Source organism: Dromiciops gliroides, chromosome 3 (genome assembly GCF_019393635.1).
Source record: "Dromiciops gliroides isolate mDroGli1 chromosome 3, mDroGli1.pri, whole genome shotgun sequence".
NCBI classification, from domain to species: domain Eukaryota; kingdom Metazoa; phylum Chordata; class Mammalia; order Microbiotheria; family Microbiotheriidae; genus Dromiciops; species Dromiciops gliroides.
The window spans coordinates 566,088,067-566,110,449 of NC_057863.1; the positions used below are offsets into that span (position 1 = coordinate 566,088,067).

Consider the following 22,383-nt stretch of genomic DNA (forward strand, 5'->3'; position numbering starts at 1 on the left):
TGTCTTGAGTTTCCTTCCCACAGTGTTCCTAAAGAGAAGCATCAGGAAAGAGCTTTTGTTGGCTTTTTGTACTCAAGGTGACCAGAAAGAGACTTCAGTGGCATAAGCCTCTAGTCCCCTGAGCCAATTTATTCTTGAGGATAATTTCAATACCTTTTAAGGAAAAAAAGTAGGCCAGCTCACATGGGGATGATAGAGAAGGAAGGGAAGGGACTGGACTCTGATGTAGAAAAATGGAAAATAGTGAGAGAAAAAATATTAAGCTTAATTATCCCCATTTCCCATAAAAGTTTGACCAAAATAAATCAGTCTAAGAAGTATGCCAAAAATAACCTAAAAACTCACCTGAAGCAGCAAACCAAGATCTCCTTGCCAATTCCCCAAATTTTACACTTAATGCCATTTCCTAGCTTTTAAAATATAATTACTTTGGGGTTAGAAGATAACATTTCTATTATTTCATCCCCTCACCAATTCAAGCTGTAGTAGGCAGTAAAAATTTCTGTTTTGGGAAGAAAGATTATTCAACATTAGACAAAGTATCACACATTTTACTAATCCTGTAAAAATTGTTCATATTTTTTTCTAAAATATTTTTAAGTTGTTATTTTGGTTTATTTCATGTAAAGAAATTGTACTTTCTAAGTACTTAACACATTTATATACTTAATTTTGTTATTCCAGAGAACCATGTTAAGACTTAGATTTGATTAGCGGCCTTGAGGTTGCAATTGGAACATTTCAGAACATCATCATTTCTGCTTAACTAGAAGTGGTAAGAACAGAAATCAATTTTAAATAAAATGCTTACACTACCAAAACTCCTTCGAAGACCTTTGCCTCCAAAGACCAACCCTAAACCGTTTCATCTAAAGAAAGAAAAAATTCGGTCAGGTATGTAATATTAATCATAGAACCCCTCAATATCTATAGTTTGGAGTTTCAGATAGGCACTAATGATAAAGACATTATACACTTGAGTTTTTAAGTGAATATAGAATAAAGTAAATAAATACTTGCCTGACATCCAGTCTGATTCCAATTTACATCTCCAAATTTCTTTCCTGTCCCCAATCCAGCACAAACTCCCCTCTGGACAAACTGGTCTACTGTATCTCCTAAACATTCCATACATGTATATATTCAATCCTTGTTGCAGTGTTTACACCCTTTGCTCTTCCTATGTTGTTTACCCACCCAGCCTTGCCTGGAAGTTTGATTTCTGTGAAGCTTTCCTCAACACGTCTAGCAAATTTATCTTTCTAAAATATGTTTAATCACATCATCCCTTTTTCCACCCCCAGCTTTATGGAACCTCGATATAAAAAGAAATCCAGACATCAAGTCTGACTTCCACTACAAATAAAGGAAACTTACAGAAAGGTTGGGTTAATGACTGTGTCTTATCTCCCCAACTGGATAAATCTCTTAAAAACAGGGAAGATTATATCTTTATCTTCATTTCTGAGTTAAATCAAGTCAATAAGCATTTATTAAGCACCTATTATGTGCCAAGCTCTGTGCCAGTTTCTGGAGATACAAAGAAAGACAAAAAATAGACTAGTCTCAAGGAGCTCACAGTCTAATGGAGGAGACAACATGCAAACAACTATACACAATTGATAGCTATTTCAATATTGAAATAATCAGATTGATTCTGTCTTTTTAATTTATCCTATTTACAATTAATTGCTTTTGTCTTGTAAGTGCTTAAGTCACGATTCTTTGTCTCTGAACTTAATTCAGAAATTTAGCCAGTCTGTAATGAGTTAAATTTAGAAATCCTGTTAATCACTATTCTATTCTTATGTCAAGGAAGTCTGTTACCCTTGAAGGATGCAGGCAGATGCCAGGGATTCTGGTTTAGTATTTTTTTTTTTGCGGGGCAATGAGGGTTATTTATTGTTTTAAATTTTAGAGTGAAGGAGAAGCAGTTACAGAACTGGTATTTTGGACTAGAGTCTGACCAGTAAAGAGGAACTGATTGATACCTATGTCATTTTAACTTCTGTGATAGTGACGAGAGTAGTGGGCATGGAAAAATTCTGACTTGCATGCTAGACTTCAGGAGAATGGATTTCAATGTCTTGAGGCTCTAATCTCAATCACCTCCCTCTTGTGCACCTTATAACATATTACTTCTTGATCCTGCACTGGCTTCTGTACCTTTATCTATAAATAGCTTTTAAAAAGAAAAAACAGCCTAGCACTACTCTTCCCTTGGCCCTTTTCATTCACTGTCAGCAGGGTGTTGTTTATGGAAATGAAAAGGACAAGACGAAGTATTGGTTATGAGAAAAACTGATAGGATATCATGACTTATTAGTTATGAGGAAGAAAGAAACAGATGCTATTGAAGATGACTCCAAGATTTGGAGTCACCTTACTGGAACTGTGAGAATGATGGTGCCATGAACAGAATGGGGATTTCGAAAAGAAAAGTAGTTTTGAAGGGGAAAAAAGTTACATTTTAGACATACTGGAGTTTATAAGTCATGAAATATTTACTTGGGATTGAGAGGAAGTGGCATAACCTTAAATTGGAAGTGTCCTGAAGGCAATTAGACATACAGAGCTAGAGCCTGGTCAAAACAGAGGGGCTAGAATTGTTGAGTTGAAAATTAGCAAGATGAAGATGGTAGATGAAGCTCTAGATGCCCTACTCCCTTTTCTTCACTTGGTCAAGTCTAACCCTTTCTTTCATACCCAGATCAGGTCTTCCATCTTTCATAAAATCTTCCTTAATGGTTTACCATATAGCAAATTTCTCATTTCTTTGAGTTTTTAGCCTTGACTACCTATACCATTAATTTGCCACTTAGTCACTACCTGCCCTATGGTATCTCCTCTATTTTTATCTTGGGCTGTTATTTTTCTCACTAACCTTTCATATGTTTGTGTGTGTTTATACATGTCTCTGTGTGTATATCTAGTAAATTCATAGAGGGAAAGAGTCTATTTGTTATACTAAATAAATACAATAATTTCATGGATGAAAATAAAATGATTATGTTATATTAACTCAAGGATTTCTTACATTGCATTTTCTTGACCAAAAGACATGTTGATAAATAAACATCATCTCAATATTTTTCTCCTTCTTTCCCTTTTCCTCCCTGCCCTGCAATTTAGCTATCACTGATGAACTATCCAAGCAACAAGATCTTCTTAAACCCTGTCCTAGTAAAATTATTGCAACTGAAATAGAGGAGAATGTAATTCCTAGAAAATTTCCAAAGAAGAAAAGGCAATCCCAGATCCATATCAAAAACCTCCTTCTTAAATGGCGTTCAAAAGGATATAGGGACGCTGCATCAAAGAGGCTTTTAAAGGAATATCCAAAGATTTATATGCTATTTTCAAATATTAAAGATAATTATGGTGGTGCTTTCTATTTGCCAACTTGCAATTTGATAAAAGATGGAAGTATTTCAGGAAAGTCAAGTGAGCAACGTAAAATGAGACACTACTTTACGGATAGTGCAACCATGTCTTCTGAGACCTCAACACCTTCAAGTTCCCAATTAGGACAATCATCCAGCTTCATAAAACCTGACCTTGAGCATGTGACTACACCAGACTCAACATATATGCCTCTTGTATGCACCTCTAGATATGCAGATGAACATGAACCTTTGTCTAAGAAAGATAAAGTGAATTGGTATGATAAACTGAAAGTCACTCATGAGACAATGACTAACCAAGTTTTTTCATTTGATGTACTATCAGCAAATTTACCAAGAAAGCCTTATAGACAATATATGTTAGGTAATATTCATCTAATCCTAACTGATGGATAATTTTTAGTTTCTTCAAAAATTTTATGAACTTTTCTATTAGGTCTATGACCTTATATTTCTAAGGAAATATTCCTTGCCTATGATGATTTATAAGAAGGATGGGACCACCATAGGAAGTATATGAATTATCCCCAAGTTTCTAAGCCCCCCACCTGAAAAACAAACACAGCTCTCTTTTTTTTCCTCCTAGAAACTACTAAAAAAGTAGAGGAAGAAAAAAAACATGAAGACTCCACAGCTGTAGAAAAATTAACCAATTTTCCAGGTAAATTATGTATTTGTTTCTGATAAGACAAGGTAAGAAAAACTAACTGCCCAAGTTCAGGCAAGGAATAGAAAAGAGCACAATTTTCAAACTTTTCTAGGACACAAAAGTATTTTTCCTCGGAGATGTATTTTCTTTTCTTTTTTAACTATCTTTTTTTGGTTTTGGTGGGGCAATGAGAGTTAAGTGACTTGCCCAGGGTCACACAGCTAGTAAGTGTTAAGTGTCTGAGGCCAGATTTGAACTCAGGTCCTCCTGAATCCAGAGCCGGTGCCTTATCCACTGCACCACCTAGCTGCCCCAGAGATGTGTTATCTTTAGTGTTAAATAACATATACCATTAAGCATAGAACTATGTGCAAAATATTGGTATTTGTGTCTTAATTTACACTTAAATTTGAACTCATATACATAGTTAATACTTGAGCATTAGCTCTTCCTTAGATATTCATATTTGCATTTAATGTTTAGTCAGTTCAGTTAATCAGTTAACAAGCATTTATTAAGCACCTACTATGCATCAGGAACTGTGTGAGGTGCTAGGAGTTGTAATAGTCATAACAACAACAATAATTATAACTAGCATTTATGTAATACTTTAAGGTTTGCAAAGCACTTTACATGTGTCATCTAATTTAAAACTCACAACAACCCTCTGAGAGAAGTCTTATCATTGTTATCCCCATTTTATAGAGAGAGGTTGTAACTTGCCCAGAATTATATAACTAGGAAGTTCTGGAGGCAGTATCTGAAGTTGGGTCTTCCTGATTCTGTGCCCAGGATTCTATCCACTAAGATAAAAGTGTCCTGTTCACAGAACATTTATATCCTAGTGGGTGAGATAAAATGTGCATAAATGTGTGTATGTATATATGTATGTATATATGTATATAATGAATAAAAAAGACAAAGCAGTTTAGGAATGAAGAAAAGTAGAAATTGGTGGGGATCATAAAAGATTTCATGTAGGAAGTTAAATCTTAAAGGATTCTATGATTCAGAGATGAGGAAGGACAGCTCTTGGCTGACTAGAGAATTTGTAAGTGGAGTAAGATTGGGAAATATGTTGTGACCAGGTTGTGAATGACTTTAAATGCCAACCAGAGAAATTTATCTTTTTCCTGGTGGCAATAGGAACTGTTGAAGTTTATTAAGGAGAAAAGGCACATGATCAGATCCATGCTTAAAGAATATCATTTTTGCAGCTACAAAGAGGGTAGATTGGAATAGGGAGAGATGTGAGACAAGAAGACCAGTTAGGAAGTCATCATAATAGGTTAATGAGAGGTTTTGAGAGTCTTTTTTTTTAGTGAGGCAATTGGGGTTAAGTGACTTGCTCAAGGTCACACAGCTAGTAAGTGTTAAGTGTCTGAGGCCGGATTTGAACTCAGGTACTCCTGACTCCAGGGCTGGTGCTCTATCCACTGCGCCACCTAGCCGCCCGGTTTGAGAGTCTTAATTAAGGTGATGCCTTGTCAGTAGTGCAAAGACATGTGAAAAATGTTCTGGATACAGAAATAACAAAATTTAGCAACTGATTAGATTTGTGGGGTGAAGAAGACTGGGGAATTGAGAAAAACACTGTGAGGTTGTAATGTAAGATACTGGAAGCTTAGTGGTGCCCTCAACAGAAATATGGAAGTTCAGAAGAAAGGAAAGTTGAAGGTGGGGGGAAGGTAAAGAGTTCTGTTCTATTTAATGTCTGCTTCCTTGCTGCCTATGAACACGTCCATGACCTCCCCATCTTAAAAAAAATTCTCACTTTATTGGTCTATCTCCAATGGCTATCCAACAACTATCAGCCTATATCTCCTCTCCCTTATGTGTCTAAACTTGAGAAAGATATCTATAATTGGCACCTCTACTTTTCCACTCATCCTCTTCCAAATAGTCTTTAGTCTGGTTTCTGACCTTATTATTCAACTGAAACTACTCTCCAAAGTTACCGGTGTTCTTTCTTCTGATTGTTGAATTTATTGGCATTTTCTCAGTCCTCATCCTTTTCTATCTTTCTACAACCTTTGGCACTGTTGATCACCCTCTTTTTCTGAATCTCACTTCCCTTGGTTTTCATAGCACTCTTGTCTCCTAAATTCGTCTGGCCACACTTTTGTTGAACCTTTCTCCAAGTCATGCCCACTAATTTTGGGTATCATCCATGGGTCTGTCCTAGGCCCTTTCCTTTTCTCATTCTATACTATCTTGCTTGGTGATGTCATCAACTCCCATAGGTTTATTATCTCCATTCAGGTGATTCTCAGATCTATTTATATGCAGCCCTAACTCTCTTCTGAGCTCCAAACTCACATCACCAACTGCCTACTGGACATGTCCAACTGGACGTCCCATAGACATGTCAAACTCAACATGTCCAAAACTAAATTCATTATTATTCCCCACTCCTTTCTTCTGAACTTCCTGGTTATTGCTGTGAATACAACCACCCTCCAAATTACCCCAGTTCACAATCGCAGCCTCAGCTGTTTCCTCAATTGCACAGAGTCAATAAGCAAAGAGCATATAAATAAAGGCAAAAGTCCCTGCTCTCAAAGAGCTCACAGTTTAATGGAGAAAACAATATGAAAACAACTGTGTACCTACAACATATCTATGGGATAAATTGGAGATCATCAAGAGAGGGGATCAGGAAAGGCTTCTCATAGAAAGTGGAATTTTAACTAGAACACTTACCCTATTCCAAATCTTGTCATTTCTACCTCCATATCATCTCTCATATATATAAAACTTCTTTTCACTCACATATCTGACACTCTGGTATATTAGACATATTATATTATATATTATATTATATTAGACATCTTGAACTGATTTCTTGTAGACATTTTAAATTCAATAGGTCCAAAATTGAATTCATTACCTCCCCCACACTCCCTAAACTTACCTATTACTGTCCAAGGCACTACCATCCTATCTGTCTCCTCACTATCTCCACATCCAATCTTCTTTCAAGGCATGTCAATTTCCTTTTCAACACTTCTTGTATATATCACTATGACATCCCACCCTACCCCCTCAGTTACTGTGACCACCCTGGTGCAGGTCCTCATCTCTTCATGCCTGAAATATTGCAAGTTTTCTGGTCGGTTGCCTGTCACAAGTCTCACCCCCACTATAGTTCATCCTCTACTCAGCCATCAAAATGATTTTCCTTAATCATAGGTCCAATCATCTCACCCCCCTCTATTCAATAAAATTTAGAAGCTTTTTATTACCTCAAGAATCAAATAAAATGTCCTTTGAAATTCAAATCCCTTCATAACCTAGTTTCCCCTACCTTTCTAGTGTTCTTATACCTTCTTCTCCCACCATACTCTATGATTCAGTGACATTGACCTCCTTGCTGTTCCTCCTCAAGTAAACCACTCCATCTCTTAATTCCTGTCATTTTCACTGGCTGTCCTTCATGCATGGAATACTTTCCTCCTTTATCTCTACTTCCTGGCTTCCTTCAAATCCTACCTTTTACAGGGAAGCTTTCCGTTTCTTTAATTATGTCTCCCATCTGTTGATTACTTCTCATTTATCTCATCTAGACATCTTATTTATACATAATTGTTTGCATGTTATGGCTCCCATTTAATTGTGAGCTCCTCAAAGTCAGAAACTGTCTTTTGCCTTTCTTTGTATACCCCGGACTAAGTGCTATGCCTAGCACATTTACTGACTGATTGTCTGGTGCATAGGATGGAAAAAGATTGGTGGGTAAAATGAATGGGAGCTCTAAGTATTTCAATTCTATGATGTTATTTCATAAAGTTTTTACTTCATGCTGTATTTCTCTCTTTCTACATTACTGATTCTGTTTCAGTTACAATAGATTTGTCACATTTTCTGTTTTGAGGGTTTTTTTGTTTGTTTTTGGTAGGAGGAATTATGCTGAAAGCAACTATTAAGTCATTATACTAGTTACTTGATTTCCTCTTTTAGGTTCTCTATTATTCTGCCCCCTGTTCCTTGTGAATTGACATTGTTCATTTAAAAATGTTGGTAATTTGATTTCCTTTTTAAAATCATTAGTTTATGATTCTTCAATTGTATTAGGTTTTGCAAAAATTAAAAAAAAGTATAGCCCTTGGTTTTGTTGATGATTTCCATAGTCTTTCTTTAAAACCTAGTTTCTCTAATTTTCATATCTTTTAGGGATTAATTTATTGATTTTCATTTTAAAATAAATTGCATGCTCAGTTAATTCTCTGTTTTTCTGTTTTGCTTGTATATGTGTAGTAAGTTAATTTTTTACATAGAACTGTTTTATTTGCATGTCACAAATTTTGGTATACCATCTCACAGTTACCATTCATTCTCACATATTGTTGAGATGTTTTTTATGATTTGTTCATTGTTCAGAATATTATTCCTTAATCCTAGGTTTGTATCTTTTTTTTGTGGGGCAGTGAGGGTTAACTGACTTGCCCAGGGTCACACAGCTAGTAAGTGTCAAGTGTCTGAGGCTGGATTTGAACTTAAGTCCTCCTGAATCCAGGGCTGGTGCTTTATCTGATGGGTTTGTATCTTTTTTAAATGTCCTGTTTTAATTATTAGTTTTCTTTTTGTATTGCTTTTAAAGAATATAATTAAATTTTCTTCCCTTTTAAATTTATGTAGATAATAGTCTTCCACAGGTGATGTAGCAAATTAATGACTAAAAGATGAAAGACATTGAAAGGCATAAGGGGAAAGACTTTCAGAGGTAAAAGAAACTTAACCTTATAAAGAGTCTGAGTTTTCAATAGCTTGATTACATATGAAGAGTCTAGCGAGACAATTAACTTGGCTCAGAATATAGACCATTTTGTTACTTTTCTCTCTAGCCATTCATCTGTACAGTGAAAGCAAGGAATAGAGCTCAAAAAAGAGCCAACTTTAAAATAGTAAAAAAAATGGATTCAATCCTAAATATTGTGACCTCAGCCAGATGAACAGTTGAAGCAATCCCTACACAGTGCTCCCTGGTTCATCTTTCAACTTTTATTCAATATGATATAGCATTTAGATCTCCTATAATACCAACATGTTCTTCTTTTTAGATATACCTCCAGAAATAACAGAATCTGAGGAGGAACTCATTGTATATGGTGAGGGTTATTATACAGACTCACTATCACCTACTGATGACCCAAAACTGAACCTTGCTAAAGTAGCTATTATGAAATGTCACGAACATGGAAGAAATGCACTTAGTTTTAAGGTACAATATTTTGCAGTGACTATATTTATTGACTTTTTTTCTCTAGCCTTTCAAACTTAAACCATTTGAGATGATACTTTACTGTTGTAAATGAAACTTCCTTTGAATATGCATCTAGATTTTGATGTTGGAAAAAAAAGTATTTTGGGGGGTTGTTGAAAAAGAATATTTATTGTGACCAGTGAGTTATCTTGACAAAACTCTGTTAGTCTCTGCCCTGCTTCATTTGTACTCCACAGCCAAACTTGCTGATGGAATTGTTTATTCCAATTATCTTTTGATTTCCTACTTTAGCATTCCAATCCCCTATGATGAATGTGACATTTTTAAAAATGCTATTTCTAGAAGATGTTGTAGGTCTTCATTAGAACCAAAAAACTCTGGCCTCTTTAGCATGGTTGGAGCAAAGATTTTTATTACTGTGATGTTGAACAGTTTGCCTTGGATTTGAACAGATATTATTCTGACGTTTTTGAGATTCTACCCCAGTACTGCTTTTCTTACCCTTTTACTGACTATGAGGGTTATTCCATTTTTTCTAAGGGATTCTTACCCATAGTTGTATATGTAACGATCACCTGAATTAAAATTCCTCCATTCCTGTCCATTTAAGTTTACTGACACCCTTAATCTTTTCATCTCCTATTTGACCATATCTGGCTTACCTTGGTTCATAGATCTTACATTCCAGGTTCCTATACAACATTGATATTTACAGCATCAGATTTTCTTAATGTAAAGTGTTTTGCCAATATTTTATTAATTTAATATTGATTTAATTGTTATCTCAATTTCAACAGATTTTAAAGGATTAAATGTTTTTTAAAAGGTACCTGACTGGGGCAGCTAGGTGGCACAGTGGATAAAGCACTGGCCCTGGATTCAGGAAGGCCTGAGTTCAAATCTGGCCTCAGACACTCGACACTTACTAGCTGTGTGACTGTGGGCAAGTCACTTAACCCTTATTGCCCTACCAAAAAGACAAAAAAAAAAAAAAAAGGCGCCTGACCAACCTAAAGTAATTTTCTACTTAAGAACTGGAGTTGGGGCAGATAGGTGGCACAGTAGATAAAGTACTGGCCCTGGATTCAGGAGGACCTGAGTGCAAATCTAGCCTCAGACACTTGACACTTACTAACTGTGTGACCCTGGGCAAGTCACTTAACTCTCATTGCCCCGCCCCCCTCCCCCCCAAAAAAGAACTGGGGTATGTGAATAAAGTTTTAAGTTATGCATTTGTGGAGGAAAAAACATAAGGTGGATTTAAAAAGTGAACAAAAAAAGACTAATTTTGTTTTCAATTTCTTCTAGGGTTTCTTTATCGAAAGGTGCCCAAACTTAAGCATTTTGGCTCGTCAATTGGTATATCTTAACTTAGCCTTCAATAGTTTCTCTATCTTTCCCCCAGAGGTGAGTCCATTTCTAGTTATAATTAGTGTTATAATTTATTATTTAATATTGTTATTAGTATTCTATTGTTAATCACAATTGGGAAAAATATTCATTGTAGTGTCCTGTATCCTTACCTATATTTACTTTGGAAAGGAATTAATAATAAGGTAGGTTATAACTTGGATTCAATCCCATACTGTTTAATTATTTATGTACCAAAAATATGGCCCAGTGACCCAAACTCTGAAGATAGGGTTATAGTTAGATTTTAGTGCATATATTCATATGATTTAATAATGCCATATAGTGATTTACACTATAGTTCCAATGCCAAAATAAACATTAAAAAAAACACATAACAATCAGAGAACAGTGATGAAAAAAGGATGCTATATAACTAGCTAATTTACATTAACATAGGGTGGAACAAAATGTTCCTACTTTGGAAATAACATTCATAACCAAATAGAGGATAGATTCTTTTGAAACAGTACTCCTTTGAAGTTATGTTAAATAGCTAATCTAGTCAATTAAAAAGGATAATTACATTTATATATTCTTTCTTTTTTTCTTGAGTCAATTCAAGGAAATATCATTGATAGAACAAATTTACACAGTGCATTTATTTTTTCTCAAATTCAATATGTCCAAAATGGGACCCAGTATCTATTCCCCTAGATCCTCCCCTCCACCTTACTTCCCCTTTTCTCCCAAGGATACCATCATCCTTCCAGGCACTTAGATTCACAACCTGGCAGTCATTCTTAAACACCTTGCTCTTTCACCCCTTATATCCATCCAGTTGCAAAAGCTTGTTGATTTACCTACAAATCTTTCATATTCATCCCCTTGTCTACATGGCCACCACTTTCATTCAAGCCATTACTCCTTCACACTTATGTTATTTCAATAAACTCCTAACTGGTGTCCCTGCTTCTATATTGAGCTTGACAAAATCAAGATACAAAATGGTGAGATTTATCTGACATTTAAAAAAAAAAAAAACCTTCTCTTCAATCTGTCATCCAAAGAGCTACCATCTCTCTGTCCCCCTCCCCTGCATATCTTCCTAACGTATCTGAACATGTGAACACAAGTAAGGAAGTTTCAAAGAGGGGCAAGATAATGAGTTCCATTTTGAAAATATTGATTTTGATATGTCAACTGGATATCAGCAAAGAAATATACAAGTAGTTGTTGATAGATGCCTGGAATTCAGAAGAGAGCTCAGGTCTGAATTAAAGCTCCAGGTCAGTTCCTGGAATCACATTGGTAGAAATTTAACTCCTGGGAACAAGCAACAGAGATTGAATGTAAGAGAGAAGAGATAAAAGGATCCTAGTGAACAGCTATAATAAGACACAGGAGATGGGTAATGATTTAGCATAGGAAACTAAAGAGGACTGGTCAGAGGAGGGGGAGAATCAAGAGAGAGCGATGTCCCAGAAACCATGGGAGAAATCTCCAGAATGAGGGGATGATCAACAGTATCAAAAAGTTGCAGAAGAATGAAAGAGGATAAGAACTCAGAAGAGGTTGTTGGATTTATCAGTTAAAAGATAGTTGGTAAATATGAGAGGCAGTTTCATTAGAGGGCTGGGTTCAGAAGACAGACTGGAGGGGATTAAGAAGTTAGTGGGGAGGTCAGGAAGAGCCATGAATGTAAATTGTTCTTTAAAGGGCTTTAGGATTAAAGGGAGGAGAAATATAGGAAAATAGATTAAGGAGATGTCAGGGTCAAATGAGGAGTTTTTTAAAGCATGGGAAAACCTGAGCACATTTACAGGCCACAAGGAAAGTACCAGCAAATAAGGACAGATAAGAGAGGAGAGAAAAAGAAGGAATGATTAAAAGAGATAAGCTTCTGAAAGAGACAGGGGACATGGGGTTGAGATCAAAGGTAGAAAGGCTGATTCTTTTGAGAAGGGCCACCTCTTCCTCAATGACAAGAAGTCTATTGGAGAAGAGAAGGCTCAGGGCTGATAATGATAGATGTCTACCTGAATGTAAAAGATTGTCATTGTGAAGGGAGGTTAGACTCATTCTGATTACTTTGGGGTTCAGAACTAGGAAGCAAATAGGTGGGGAGAAAGGGAGGTAAATTGTTCCCTCACTAAAATTATGTCAGTGCTATTTCTTTTTCCTCTTATTGAAATATTACTGATCCTTTGGGGCCCAGCTCAATGACATCTCCTTTACAATAATAATAGTTAACATTTAAGTAAAGTTTTAAAGTTTACAAAACACTACATATACAATAACATCATTTGATCCTCATAAACATCCTTGTGAAATAGGTGCTCTTTCATTCCCTTTTTATAGATGAGGAAACTGAGGCTAGAAAAGGTTGAATAATTTGCCCAGAGTCACACAGCTAATAAGTATCTGAGACAGAATTCAAATTTATCTTCTGATCCAAGTCCAACACTCTATCACATGTAGCTACCTCTTCAGAAACTCCTCCAAATACCCCGCAAATGGATACAACTCTTTCTCTTAATTTCCTGTACTCTTTTTTGAATTTTTCTCTAGAAAATCACATCCTGACTTATAATATACTTATTTTATTTCTCCTTATGAGATTACCAGGTTCTTGCAGGTAGGGAGTGGATCTTATTCATCTTTATATTCCCAAATGCACATAGTAGAATAGCTAATAGATTGTAGTTACTCAATTAATATCCATTGATTACATGGATGAGTAAACTCAATTTATCTAATATTCTCTAGATCAGAAAGGGGCCCCTCAGCTGGGGTGCCTGCCCTGATTTCACAGGCTGTGATACTGTTAGCTGGGTACTGTTGATAAGCTTTAAATTGGGAACACTATATAACAAGAAAAGTAAAAGAAAATTAATGTATGATATGACAGTCAGAACTATGTTGGAAAATTATTTATTTTAAATTTTAGCTGTTTTATGTGGAAAAGATTTCACAGTTATAATGTAAAATAATTGGACTCTGTGAACTCTGATTATTTCTTTAAATATATTTGCAATGTACTAATGAGGACATAATACTAAATCTACTTCATTGTTCTCATTCTTATTGAAGAACCATGAATTCTGCAAGTAAAAAGTAAAGAATAAATCCTTTGTATTCTTTCTATTTTCTTCTCCTTTTTCTGTTCCATAGGTGTTAGTTTTAATCAATTTACAAGTCCTGATCATGAGAAATAATCCCATCAAAGAGATCCCTTCTGATATTGAAGCATTAAAGAAGCTTAAAATATTTGTCATTTCCTTTAATTTACTAACTTCTCTTCCAAATGGGTAAGGGTACAGCTTTAAAGTAACTAGATACCTAAGAAGAATTTATTGGTTCAGTCAGGAATTCTACAGCTACAGTGTGTCACATACAGTAGGCATTTAATAAAATGCTCTTTGAATTAATGAGTGAATGAATGAATGAATGAATATGTGATTGATTTAAAAGTAGAGCATTCTTTTAATGACTCCAATACAGACTGAGATTGGTACAATGGAAAGAGTACTTGTTTTGGAGTTAGAAATCTTGGGCCCAGATCCAGCTATTTTAACTCATTAAATGCATGGCCTTAGTCAAGTCATCTACTATCTCTGGGCCTAAATTTCATCATCTGTAAAAATCCTATCATGTAGTCCTTTATGACCTAGTTATCTGCTCTGCTTCATAATATACTATACAGTCTACTGACTGTATAGACTTCAATTAATTGAGGCTAGGAAATGCATATAAAGACTCTCTTGGTGTTGATTCAGTAAGTCACATGGGGGAATACAATTCATTTGTATGTCAATATTTAAGCAGTCTGTGACTTGATTCATGTGAGATGCCAACTAGATATTCCCTCCCCAGATGTAGATCATAAAGCATAGAGCACTGAACCTGGTGTCAGGAAGACTTGAGTTCTAATTCTGCCTAAGACTCAGGAAGACCTGAGTTCAAATTCTGACTCAGACACCACCTGTATGTCTTTAGGCAAGTCATTTAACCTTTGTCTAAGTTTTCTCATTTGTAAAATGGGGATCATAATTGCACCTACTTCCCAGGGTTGTTATGAGGATCAAAGGAGATCATATTGATAAAGCTTAAAGCACTTCATGAGTCCTACCTAGCTATATGACCTCTCTATATATTACCTTGTGACCGAAGAATTCATCAGCCAGACATCATCTTGCTGATATACTTAACCTGGACTGATCCTTACATGACTGACATACAGTTCATGAGTGGACCCATGCTCAAAGTCTTTCCAACTTCATGGGATCTGCCAGTGCTTTTAAAACTCTAGGGTTGCTTGAATGGTAACTCTTTAAAATTTTGTAGTGGAGAAGTTCTTAAACCCAATTTTAAAAGCTGTTTATAAGGGTTATTTATATTAGCTTAGAGGGTTTTTCAAACCTTAAAGTGCTATATAAATGATATTTTTGTTGTTGTTGTTGTTGTTATTATTATTTAAGTCTCTGTGAGATGTCTTACCAATTTCTACCCCTGTGTGGGATCATCAAAGCCTCTGCCTTTTCTTTTGTGGTTCTGGAATTTAGTTACAAACTTATCTAGGATTGATTATACCCAGGAAAAAATATATCCAAGCCCTAGATGAGCCGATGAGCCCCCACACCATTTCTCTGCTCCCTGTCTGGCAACCTTCTTCTCATGCTTTCAATGCCTCCACCTCTACAGTCTCTTCCTCTAATTGTTGAATTCTTCCCCAACTTCAATTTGAGGAATTATATCCATCAACCTTAGATTTTTTAGAGCAAGATTCCATTCCCTTCAGAAGTGTTTCTCTAGTATCTTTTAATTCTTGGAATTTTTGTATATCATTATAATTCCAATTTGGGTCCTGGAGAGGCCATTCTGTAGTAGCTTGGCCTGAAGTTACCAAGGAATTTCCTGCTGTGATAATATCTGTAATCTCACTCAGGGATAGTATAGTTTCCATAAGACAAGTAACATCAGCCCAAGCGGATTGATATGTATTAAATATAGTCCTTAACTGCAAAATTACAGTCTTTGGATTTTGATCAAATCTAGGAATGTTTTTCTTCCATGCACTCAAGTCTTTTGGGTTAAAGGGACTATATTTTCCAAGATGTACTCCTGCTCCCTTGCTGGTACGTTCTATAACATCCTGCAGGGAGAGCAGTTTCTGCTGATCTGATTCTAAAGATTGGTCAAGATCTGTTTCTAAACTCAGGTCATCTCCAGCAGAGGAAGCTGTCTTAGCATCTCTCTGACCATGTGGCCTGCTAACATCCTCTTTTTCTCTCTGAACAGTTTTTTGTGTGAAAATGCCATATTGCCAGTAGAGAGAATAAAAATTATAATCACTAGAGATATGGTTATACTTTCACAGTAAGGTTCAAATTTAGTAACAGTGCTCTCAGTAACATTAGACATATGCTCAGTGAGGGGGACACACTCTCCTGCTCCATTATGCCATAGGTTACATCCTACATAGATAAGGAGAAAGCCCATAAGACAACGAGAAAATACTGAGTAGGCCATCTATTTGAACTTGGACATTAAGTAGTCCCAATATACTCCAATAAGGAAAAGCATGAGGAAAATAAAATAGTCAATCATGGTGTCCTTTAAAATGGACTGACTTTTCTCTTGAGGTAAGGCTTTCAGAGGTGTTTAAAGTAAAGGAAATTGTTTAAATGCAGGAGGCAGTGGGGAGGGAATCCCCCAGATTAGTTGGCTTGTGGCCAAATAAGGGTTGGGTGGTGTGGGTTAAAGAAATCCACACCAGATTGGTTAGCTCCTGCCTTTTTCTCACCAAACTGTAGGGGCCAAATTTAATATGGGGAGAGTTAATTGGGTGGCTCGCCATAATATTGGGGTTCAGAAAATAATGAGGGACCTCTAAGTCCAAAGCTTCCTCCCCTCCAAACTGCCCTTTTTAGTTATTTCTCCCAGAACAATAAGAAAGGAGCTTAACAGCCTCTTTTCCACAAACAAATCAGGTTTTATTAAAAGTCAAGGACAAGGGAATAGGGAAAGAGGAAAACGGATAATCTCCCTGGCTCTAGCAAAGGCTGTCTCAAAACCCAAACTCACTTTCAGCTCAGCTAATTCAAAGAGCTGGACTTTATTAACTCACCACCAGGGGTCCATAATTTCTATAGCAGCCAGTCTCCAGTCCGCTACCGAAAGCTCCTCCAAGGCCAGAGAGCCCCCTACTTCCTGTTGGGGTCCCTTTTTCTACTTTTTTCTCCCTCCCCAAAGGGGAGGTCCTTCAAGTTGTGTGGCTGAGACTGGTCCTCTGTTGATGACACAGTTCACAGCGTCTGAGGACACTCCTCCTCAGGGTTGGCCAAGTTAAACTAGGTTTAACAGGGCTGGCCAGGTGTGGCTCAAAATCTAATCATCTTAAGTGGGTATTTAGTAGTTTCTCATTCACACCCAATTCAAATGCTACTAAATCAAACAAGTTGGACCCCTGGCCATCTGCCAAATTCCATTATTTTACCACTATATATATATATATATATGTATATATATATATATATGTATATATGCACACACACACATATATGTGTGTGTGTGTATATGTATATATGTATATATACACATATATACATATATATGAATTCTGCAAGTAAAAAGTAAAGAATAAATCAACCAAATATATATATATATATATATATATATGTATGTATGTATATCTCTGTGAGTGTGTGTACACACACATATATATTGGACAATCAATGACCTGAGCCCTGACTTGAAAGGAAAAAAGAGCTTGGAATAAATCACATTTTAAAAATAATGCAGGGGGCAGCTAGGTAATGCAGTAGATAGAGCATCAGCCCTGGATTCAGGAAGACCTGAGTTCAAATCTGGCCTCAGACACTTAACACTCACTGGCTGTGTGAACTGGGCAAGTCACTTAACCCCAATTGCCTCACAAAAAAAATAATAATGCAGTGCAATCCAAAGCTACGCAATGCCACTAAATCAATGGTTTTCTGTTGATAGTCATATGGCTACTAATAAAAGAACACCATAATGTCTAAAGAAGCGAAGTACAGGTGATCTAATAGGCAAGGGAAAGGAGCATGGTAGGTATAAATAACCTGCAAACTATTATCACCAATTACTTGTTGCAAGAGGTAGAGTGGCACAAAATATATAGACAGGGAATTATATGCTTGGAGAAGTAGGTGAGGTAGTTGCATCGTGACAAGAATATTTAAAAACTTGAAGGGAGGGTTCCAATGCAGTCAGCAGATTTTCCATGGAGGGTATATGGAAGGATATTAATAAAAATTCCATATCTCTGTAAAAATACTATTCTGATCATTCATCATGGCATGGAGGTAGCTTTGGATTGTTGAAAGCTATGCTAGGAAGTCAGAGAAAAGGAAAGGCCAAGATGGCAGAGAAGAAGGAAAAAACAGCCAAGCTCTCTCCCTCAGCCACTCCACGAAGATTTTTTTAAAAATACATGGTGTAAAATCACATAATTAGGTGTGCAAGTAGAATACTATACTAATGAGGAAGGGGTAGATGGAGCAGGGATACTTGAATTTTGTTTTAAACTGATCAAAGGGGGAAAGATTATACATCGCTAGGTGCAGAAGAAAAAGGAAGAAAGGATACATTAAGGAAGGAATTAGTTCTAAGAGAAAAAAAGCTCTAACTATGGAGGATGAACTGCAAAGAGGAGTTTAAAAAGAAAGAAAGAATAAGAACCTGTGATTGGGTTCCGAATGGGAGAAAGAGAAGAGAAATGGAAAAGCCAAAGTAGATTGTATCAAACCTAGAACACTGGTAGTTTGCACATTCCATCTCTTACCACCCTCTTCTCAAAGGAATAGAGAGAAATACATAGATAATAATCATAACTGTGAATGTAAATGGGATTAATTTACCCATAAAAGAAACAAGGATAGCAGAATAGACCAGAAAGCAGATCCAATTCTTGCTGTGTGTCTCTCTCTCACACACTCTCTCTCCATATGTGTGTGTGTGTATTCTTTAAAAGAAGCATACTTAAAGCATAAAGATTTACAAAACATAAAAAAGGAATGAGAGCAAATTTTTTTATGCTACACGTAAAGTTAAAAAAAAAAACAGGCAGGGGTAGAACCCATGATCTCAGACAAGGCAACAGCAAAAATAGACTCAATTAAAAGAGATAAATAAAAAAACTACATTTTTCTTGAAAGTCATAGATAATATCAATACTAAATATATTTGCAATGAACAGCATCCAATGGTACTGAACAACACTAAACACTAAATACTTAAAGGAAAAGTTAAATGTTACTGGGGAGAACTAGAAAGCTAAGCCATCAGAGTACAAACTCTGGTAGGTTCTGCCAAGTAAGGACTTCATATGATAAACTTTTGGCCTAGGACAGTCCAGCTGTGCAAAGAAAAGCTCATCAGTGTGCCACTGAGTACAAAAATACAAAATGGCCCTAAGGCTTATGCAGCTCCTTTCTGTTTCTGTAATGATGGTAACACAAAAACAAGTATTACAGTGTTTATTTATTTTTGGCTAGGTAAATGTTTTGGCTTTTGTTTTTTTTTTAAATAAAGTTTATAGCATAAAAAAAAGGATTATGAAGTAAAGTTCAACTTCAATGCCATCAGGATAGAAATAACTTTGACAGCATTCTGAAGTGTTTTCAGGTATTCAGAGATTTCTCTCTTCAAAGACTTTGTATCTCAACTCCATCTTGGTAAAGCTCTTACCCCCGAATTTGAAAGTTTACAAGGATATCAGTGTCTACTTTCTTTTTTTATATCAGCTTCTTATCCAGAAATACAGTAATTTTATTAGCATCTATAATAGTGACTTCAGTACTTTGAATTGAAAGATTATTATTCACATGGTGGAAAATATCTTCCAGGTAAGCCAATCAATGGGTGAAATCTTTCAGAGTGCTGCAAGAATGGGTTTTGTTTTTGGTGCATGGTTCCTAATGAAGCAACCATAAGTACTGACTCTTGTAAGCCAACAGATAACCACCACCATCACCACCACTATCCCTCTTCCCTTTTAAGGAAGTTCTTATTGGCCTGAGAATAGGGAAAGCTTCCCATTCAGAAGGGGATGACTAAGGATAGAGCTCTAAGAGTGTATCAACTGATATAATGTAAAAAAATGTAAATTATTTTAATAATGTAAAAAAAAAAAAAGACCATGGCACTGTTAAGTAACTACTTTGCACAGAAAAGTCAGAGAAGGGTGAGATTTCAAAACAGCTCTCTCAGCTTTCATTAATATGAAGCAGAGATTTTCTGATTAAACTTTCAGTGGGAGATAAAGAGAAAAATTTGCAAGCAAGTGCTTCCACATGTCTGTCTTGACATATTGTCTGTGTTTTGTGTCTTGGTAAATAAGATTAATGACCTCCTGTGGCCTGACAAGCCAAAGGAAAAAAATTATGAAGAGTGAAAACTTTTCTGAGAAACTTTCAAAGTCTGTCTCTTAATTCCTAACACTGACCAGGTTAGAGACTGCTCAGCTAAAGACATATAAGAGGGAAGGTTGACTTTTCCCCCAGTCTGCAGGAATTTATGGTATCACAAATTAGAGACTAAATTTATAACTGAAATGTAAATTTTTACTGTGAATTGTTTTTTTTTTGGCGGGGCAATTGGGGTTAAGTGACTTGCCCAGGGTCACACAGCTAGTAAGTGTCAAGTGTCTGAGGCTGGATTTGAACTCAGGTACCTGAATTTGAACTCAGGCCCTGAATCCAGGGCCGGTGCTTTATCCACTGCGCCACCTAGCTGCCCCCCTTACTGTGAATTTCTAAGCTGTGGTTTGAGTGTTTTTGTAAATGCTGAAATATCTTTTTTTTTTTTTACCCCCTGGGGCAATGAGGGTTAAGTGACCTGCCCAGGGCACACAGCTAGTAAGTGTCAAGTGTCTGAAGCCATATTTGAACTTTGTTCCTCCTGAATGCAGGACTGGTGAGTTATTCATTGTGCCACCTAGATGCCCCCAATGCTGAAATATCTTTTTTTTTTTTTTTAAGTGAGGCAATTGGGGTTAAGTGACTTGCCCAGGGTCACACAGCTAGTAAGTGTTAAGTGTCTGAGGCCGGATTTGAACTCAGGTACTCCTGACTCCAGGGCTGGTGCTCTATCCACTGCACCACCTAGCTGCCCCTATGCTGAAATATCTTAGTGAGTTAGGGGCTACCACTTTGTAAAATTTATTTTAAAGAAAAAAATAAAATTTGGTGAAATTTGTATGAAAATACAATAATTAAACCATTTATTACTCTTTCCCTAGAGAGTGACAGATTTACTGTTTTATTGCAAGGGAGGAAGGTGATTTCACCAATTTTTAAAAAATGGGTTTGCAGTTTAAATTTTAAAATTGATTATTATTAACTTTTCTTGACCATAAAAGCTTTTATAAATCAGGGAACAACTTAATAGTAAGTAAAATTTAATTTGGAAGAATGTTTTGTGTTATTGTTGTATTTTCTTCTACAAATGTTATAACAGAACTTAATTATTTAGGTAAACTAGAAGTTACCAAAAGGTATTGGAATAGACCATGCATTTGTAAACTTTTAAGAACCCCAAAGGCGACAAAATTTCAGTTGATTGGTATTGTGGAATAAAAACTTGTACTAAATTATAAAGGAAAAATTCAGTGGAATGATTAGTTCTATAGATAGTTTGGGATAGGATTGGGAAACAAAAACTATAGTAATTAAGCAAATAGAAGAAAATCAAAGAAGTTTCATATCAGAATATGAAAGAAACAAGACAGATGTAGTTTTGAAGGATAATTAAAGTCTACAGGAAGGATATATAAAGAAAAAAAGTTTAAGCAAGTAGGGATGAGAAGAGAATGGTTAGAAAGTTAAAGAAGTCTGTTTGCACAAACTGTGAATGGAGGGTTTAAAAATAAAAAGTCTGGAGTTTTGCATAGAGAGGTTTGCAAGAGGCTTTTTATCTCATTGAAATAAGGAGGGGGCAGCTAGGTGGCCCAGTGGATAAAGCACCGGCCCTGGATTCAGGAAGACCTGAGTTCAAATCCAGCTTCAGACACTTGACACTTACTAGCTGTGTGATCCTGGGCAAGTCACTTAACCCTCATTGCACCACCAAAAAAAAAAAATTAAAAAGAAATAAGAATATGAGAAATGTGTGGTCATTCTTTATGAAATGGGAAAGTATAGGGATAAATTTACAGCATGGAATTATTTGGAGATAGCATACCAAAATCTGTCTATGAAGGACCTACGAAGGAGGGCATATTTTAGTTGTTATTTGAAAAATATAAAATCCTCATGGACCCTAAAAAAAAGGGAATGAAAATGTGAGAATGCCACTTTAAATCTTTGACAGTAGACTAACTGAAAGTAACGAGTCTTATAATATGGAGTGCTACCAGTAAAGAGCCCTTGGGAAATTTGAGATTCTATGTGATACAACTTATACATCTGGATTCAGATGTGAATGAATATATTCCAGTCTTATGTTAAATGAGATATGTTCTCCTGATAGGATAATTATGATGTTTCATCCTCTATAAGGAAATCAGGCCTTAATGGAAAGACACATTATTTCACATTAAGGCAATAAATTAGTTGTTGTTCAGTTGTTTCAGTCATGTCTGACTCTTCATAACCCCTTTTGGAGTTTTCTTGATAATGATATTAGAGTGGTTTACTATTTCCTCCAGCTTATTTTACAGGTGAGGAAATTGAGGCAAACAGGCATAAGTGACTTGCTCAGGCCACACAGCT

At 36.0% G+C, this 22,383-nt stretch overlaps 1 protein-coding gene across 1 annotated transcript in view; it reads left to right on the forward strand.

The window, feature by feature from the left end:
- Nucleotides 1–22,383, forward strand: part of LRRC63 (leucine rich repeat containing 63) — a 44,268-nt gene that overhangs the window by 3,180 nt on the left and 18,705 nt on the right. The window contains exons 2-7 of the mRNA XM_043997908.1: nucleotides 685–894; nucleotides 3,133–3,768; nucleotides 3,991–4,065; nucleotides 9,114–9,274; nucleotides 10,586–10,684; nucleotides 13,802–13,938. Of these exons, the coding sequence (XP_043853843.1) occupies nucleotides 804–894; nucleotides 3,133–3,768; nucleotides 3,991–4,065; nucleotides 9,114–9,274; nucleotides 10,586–10,684; nucleotides 13,802–13,938 (1,199 nt within the window). The 5' untranslated portion in view covers nucleotides 685–803. The remainder of the gene's footprint in view (nucleotides 1–684; nucleotides 895–3,132; nucleotides 3,769–3,990; nucleotides 4,066–9,113; nucleotides 9,275–10,585; nucleotides 10,685–13,801; nucleotides 13,939–22,383) is intronic.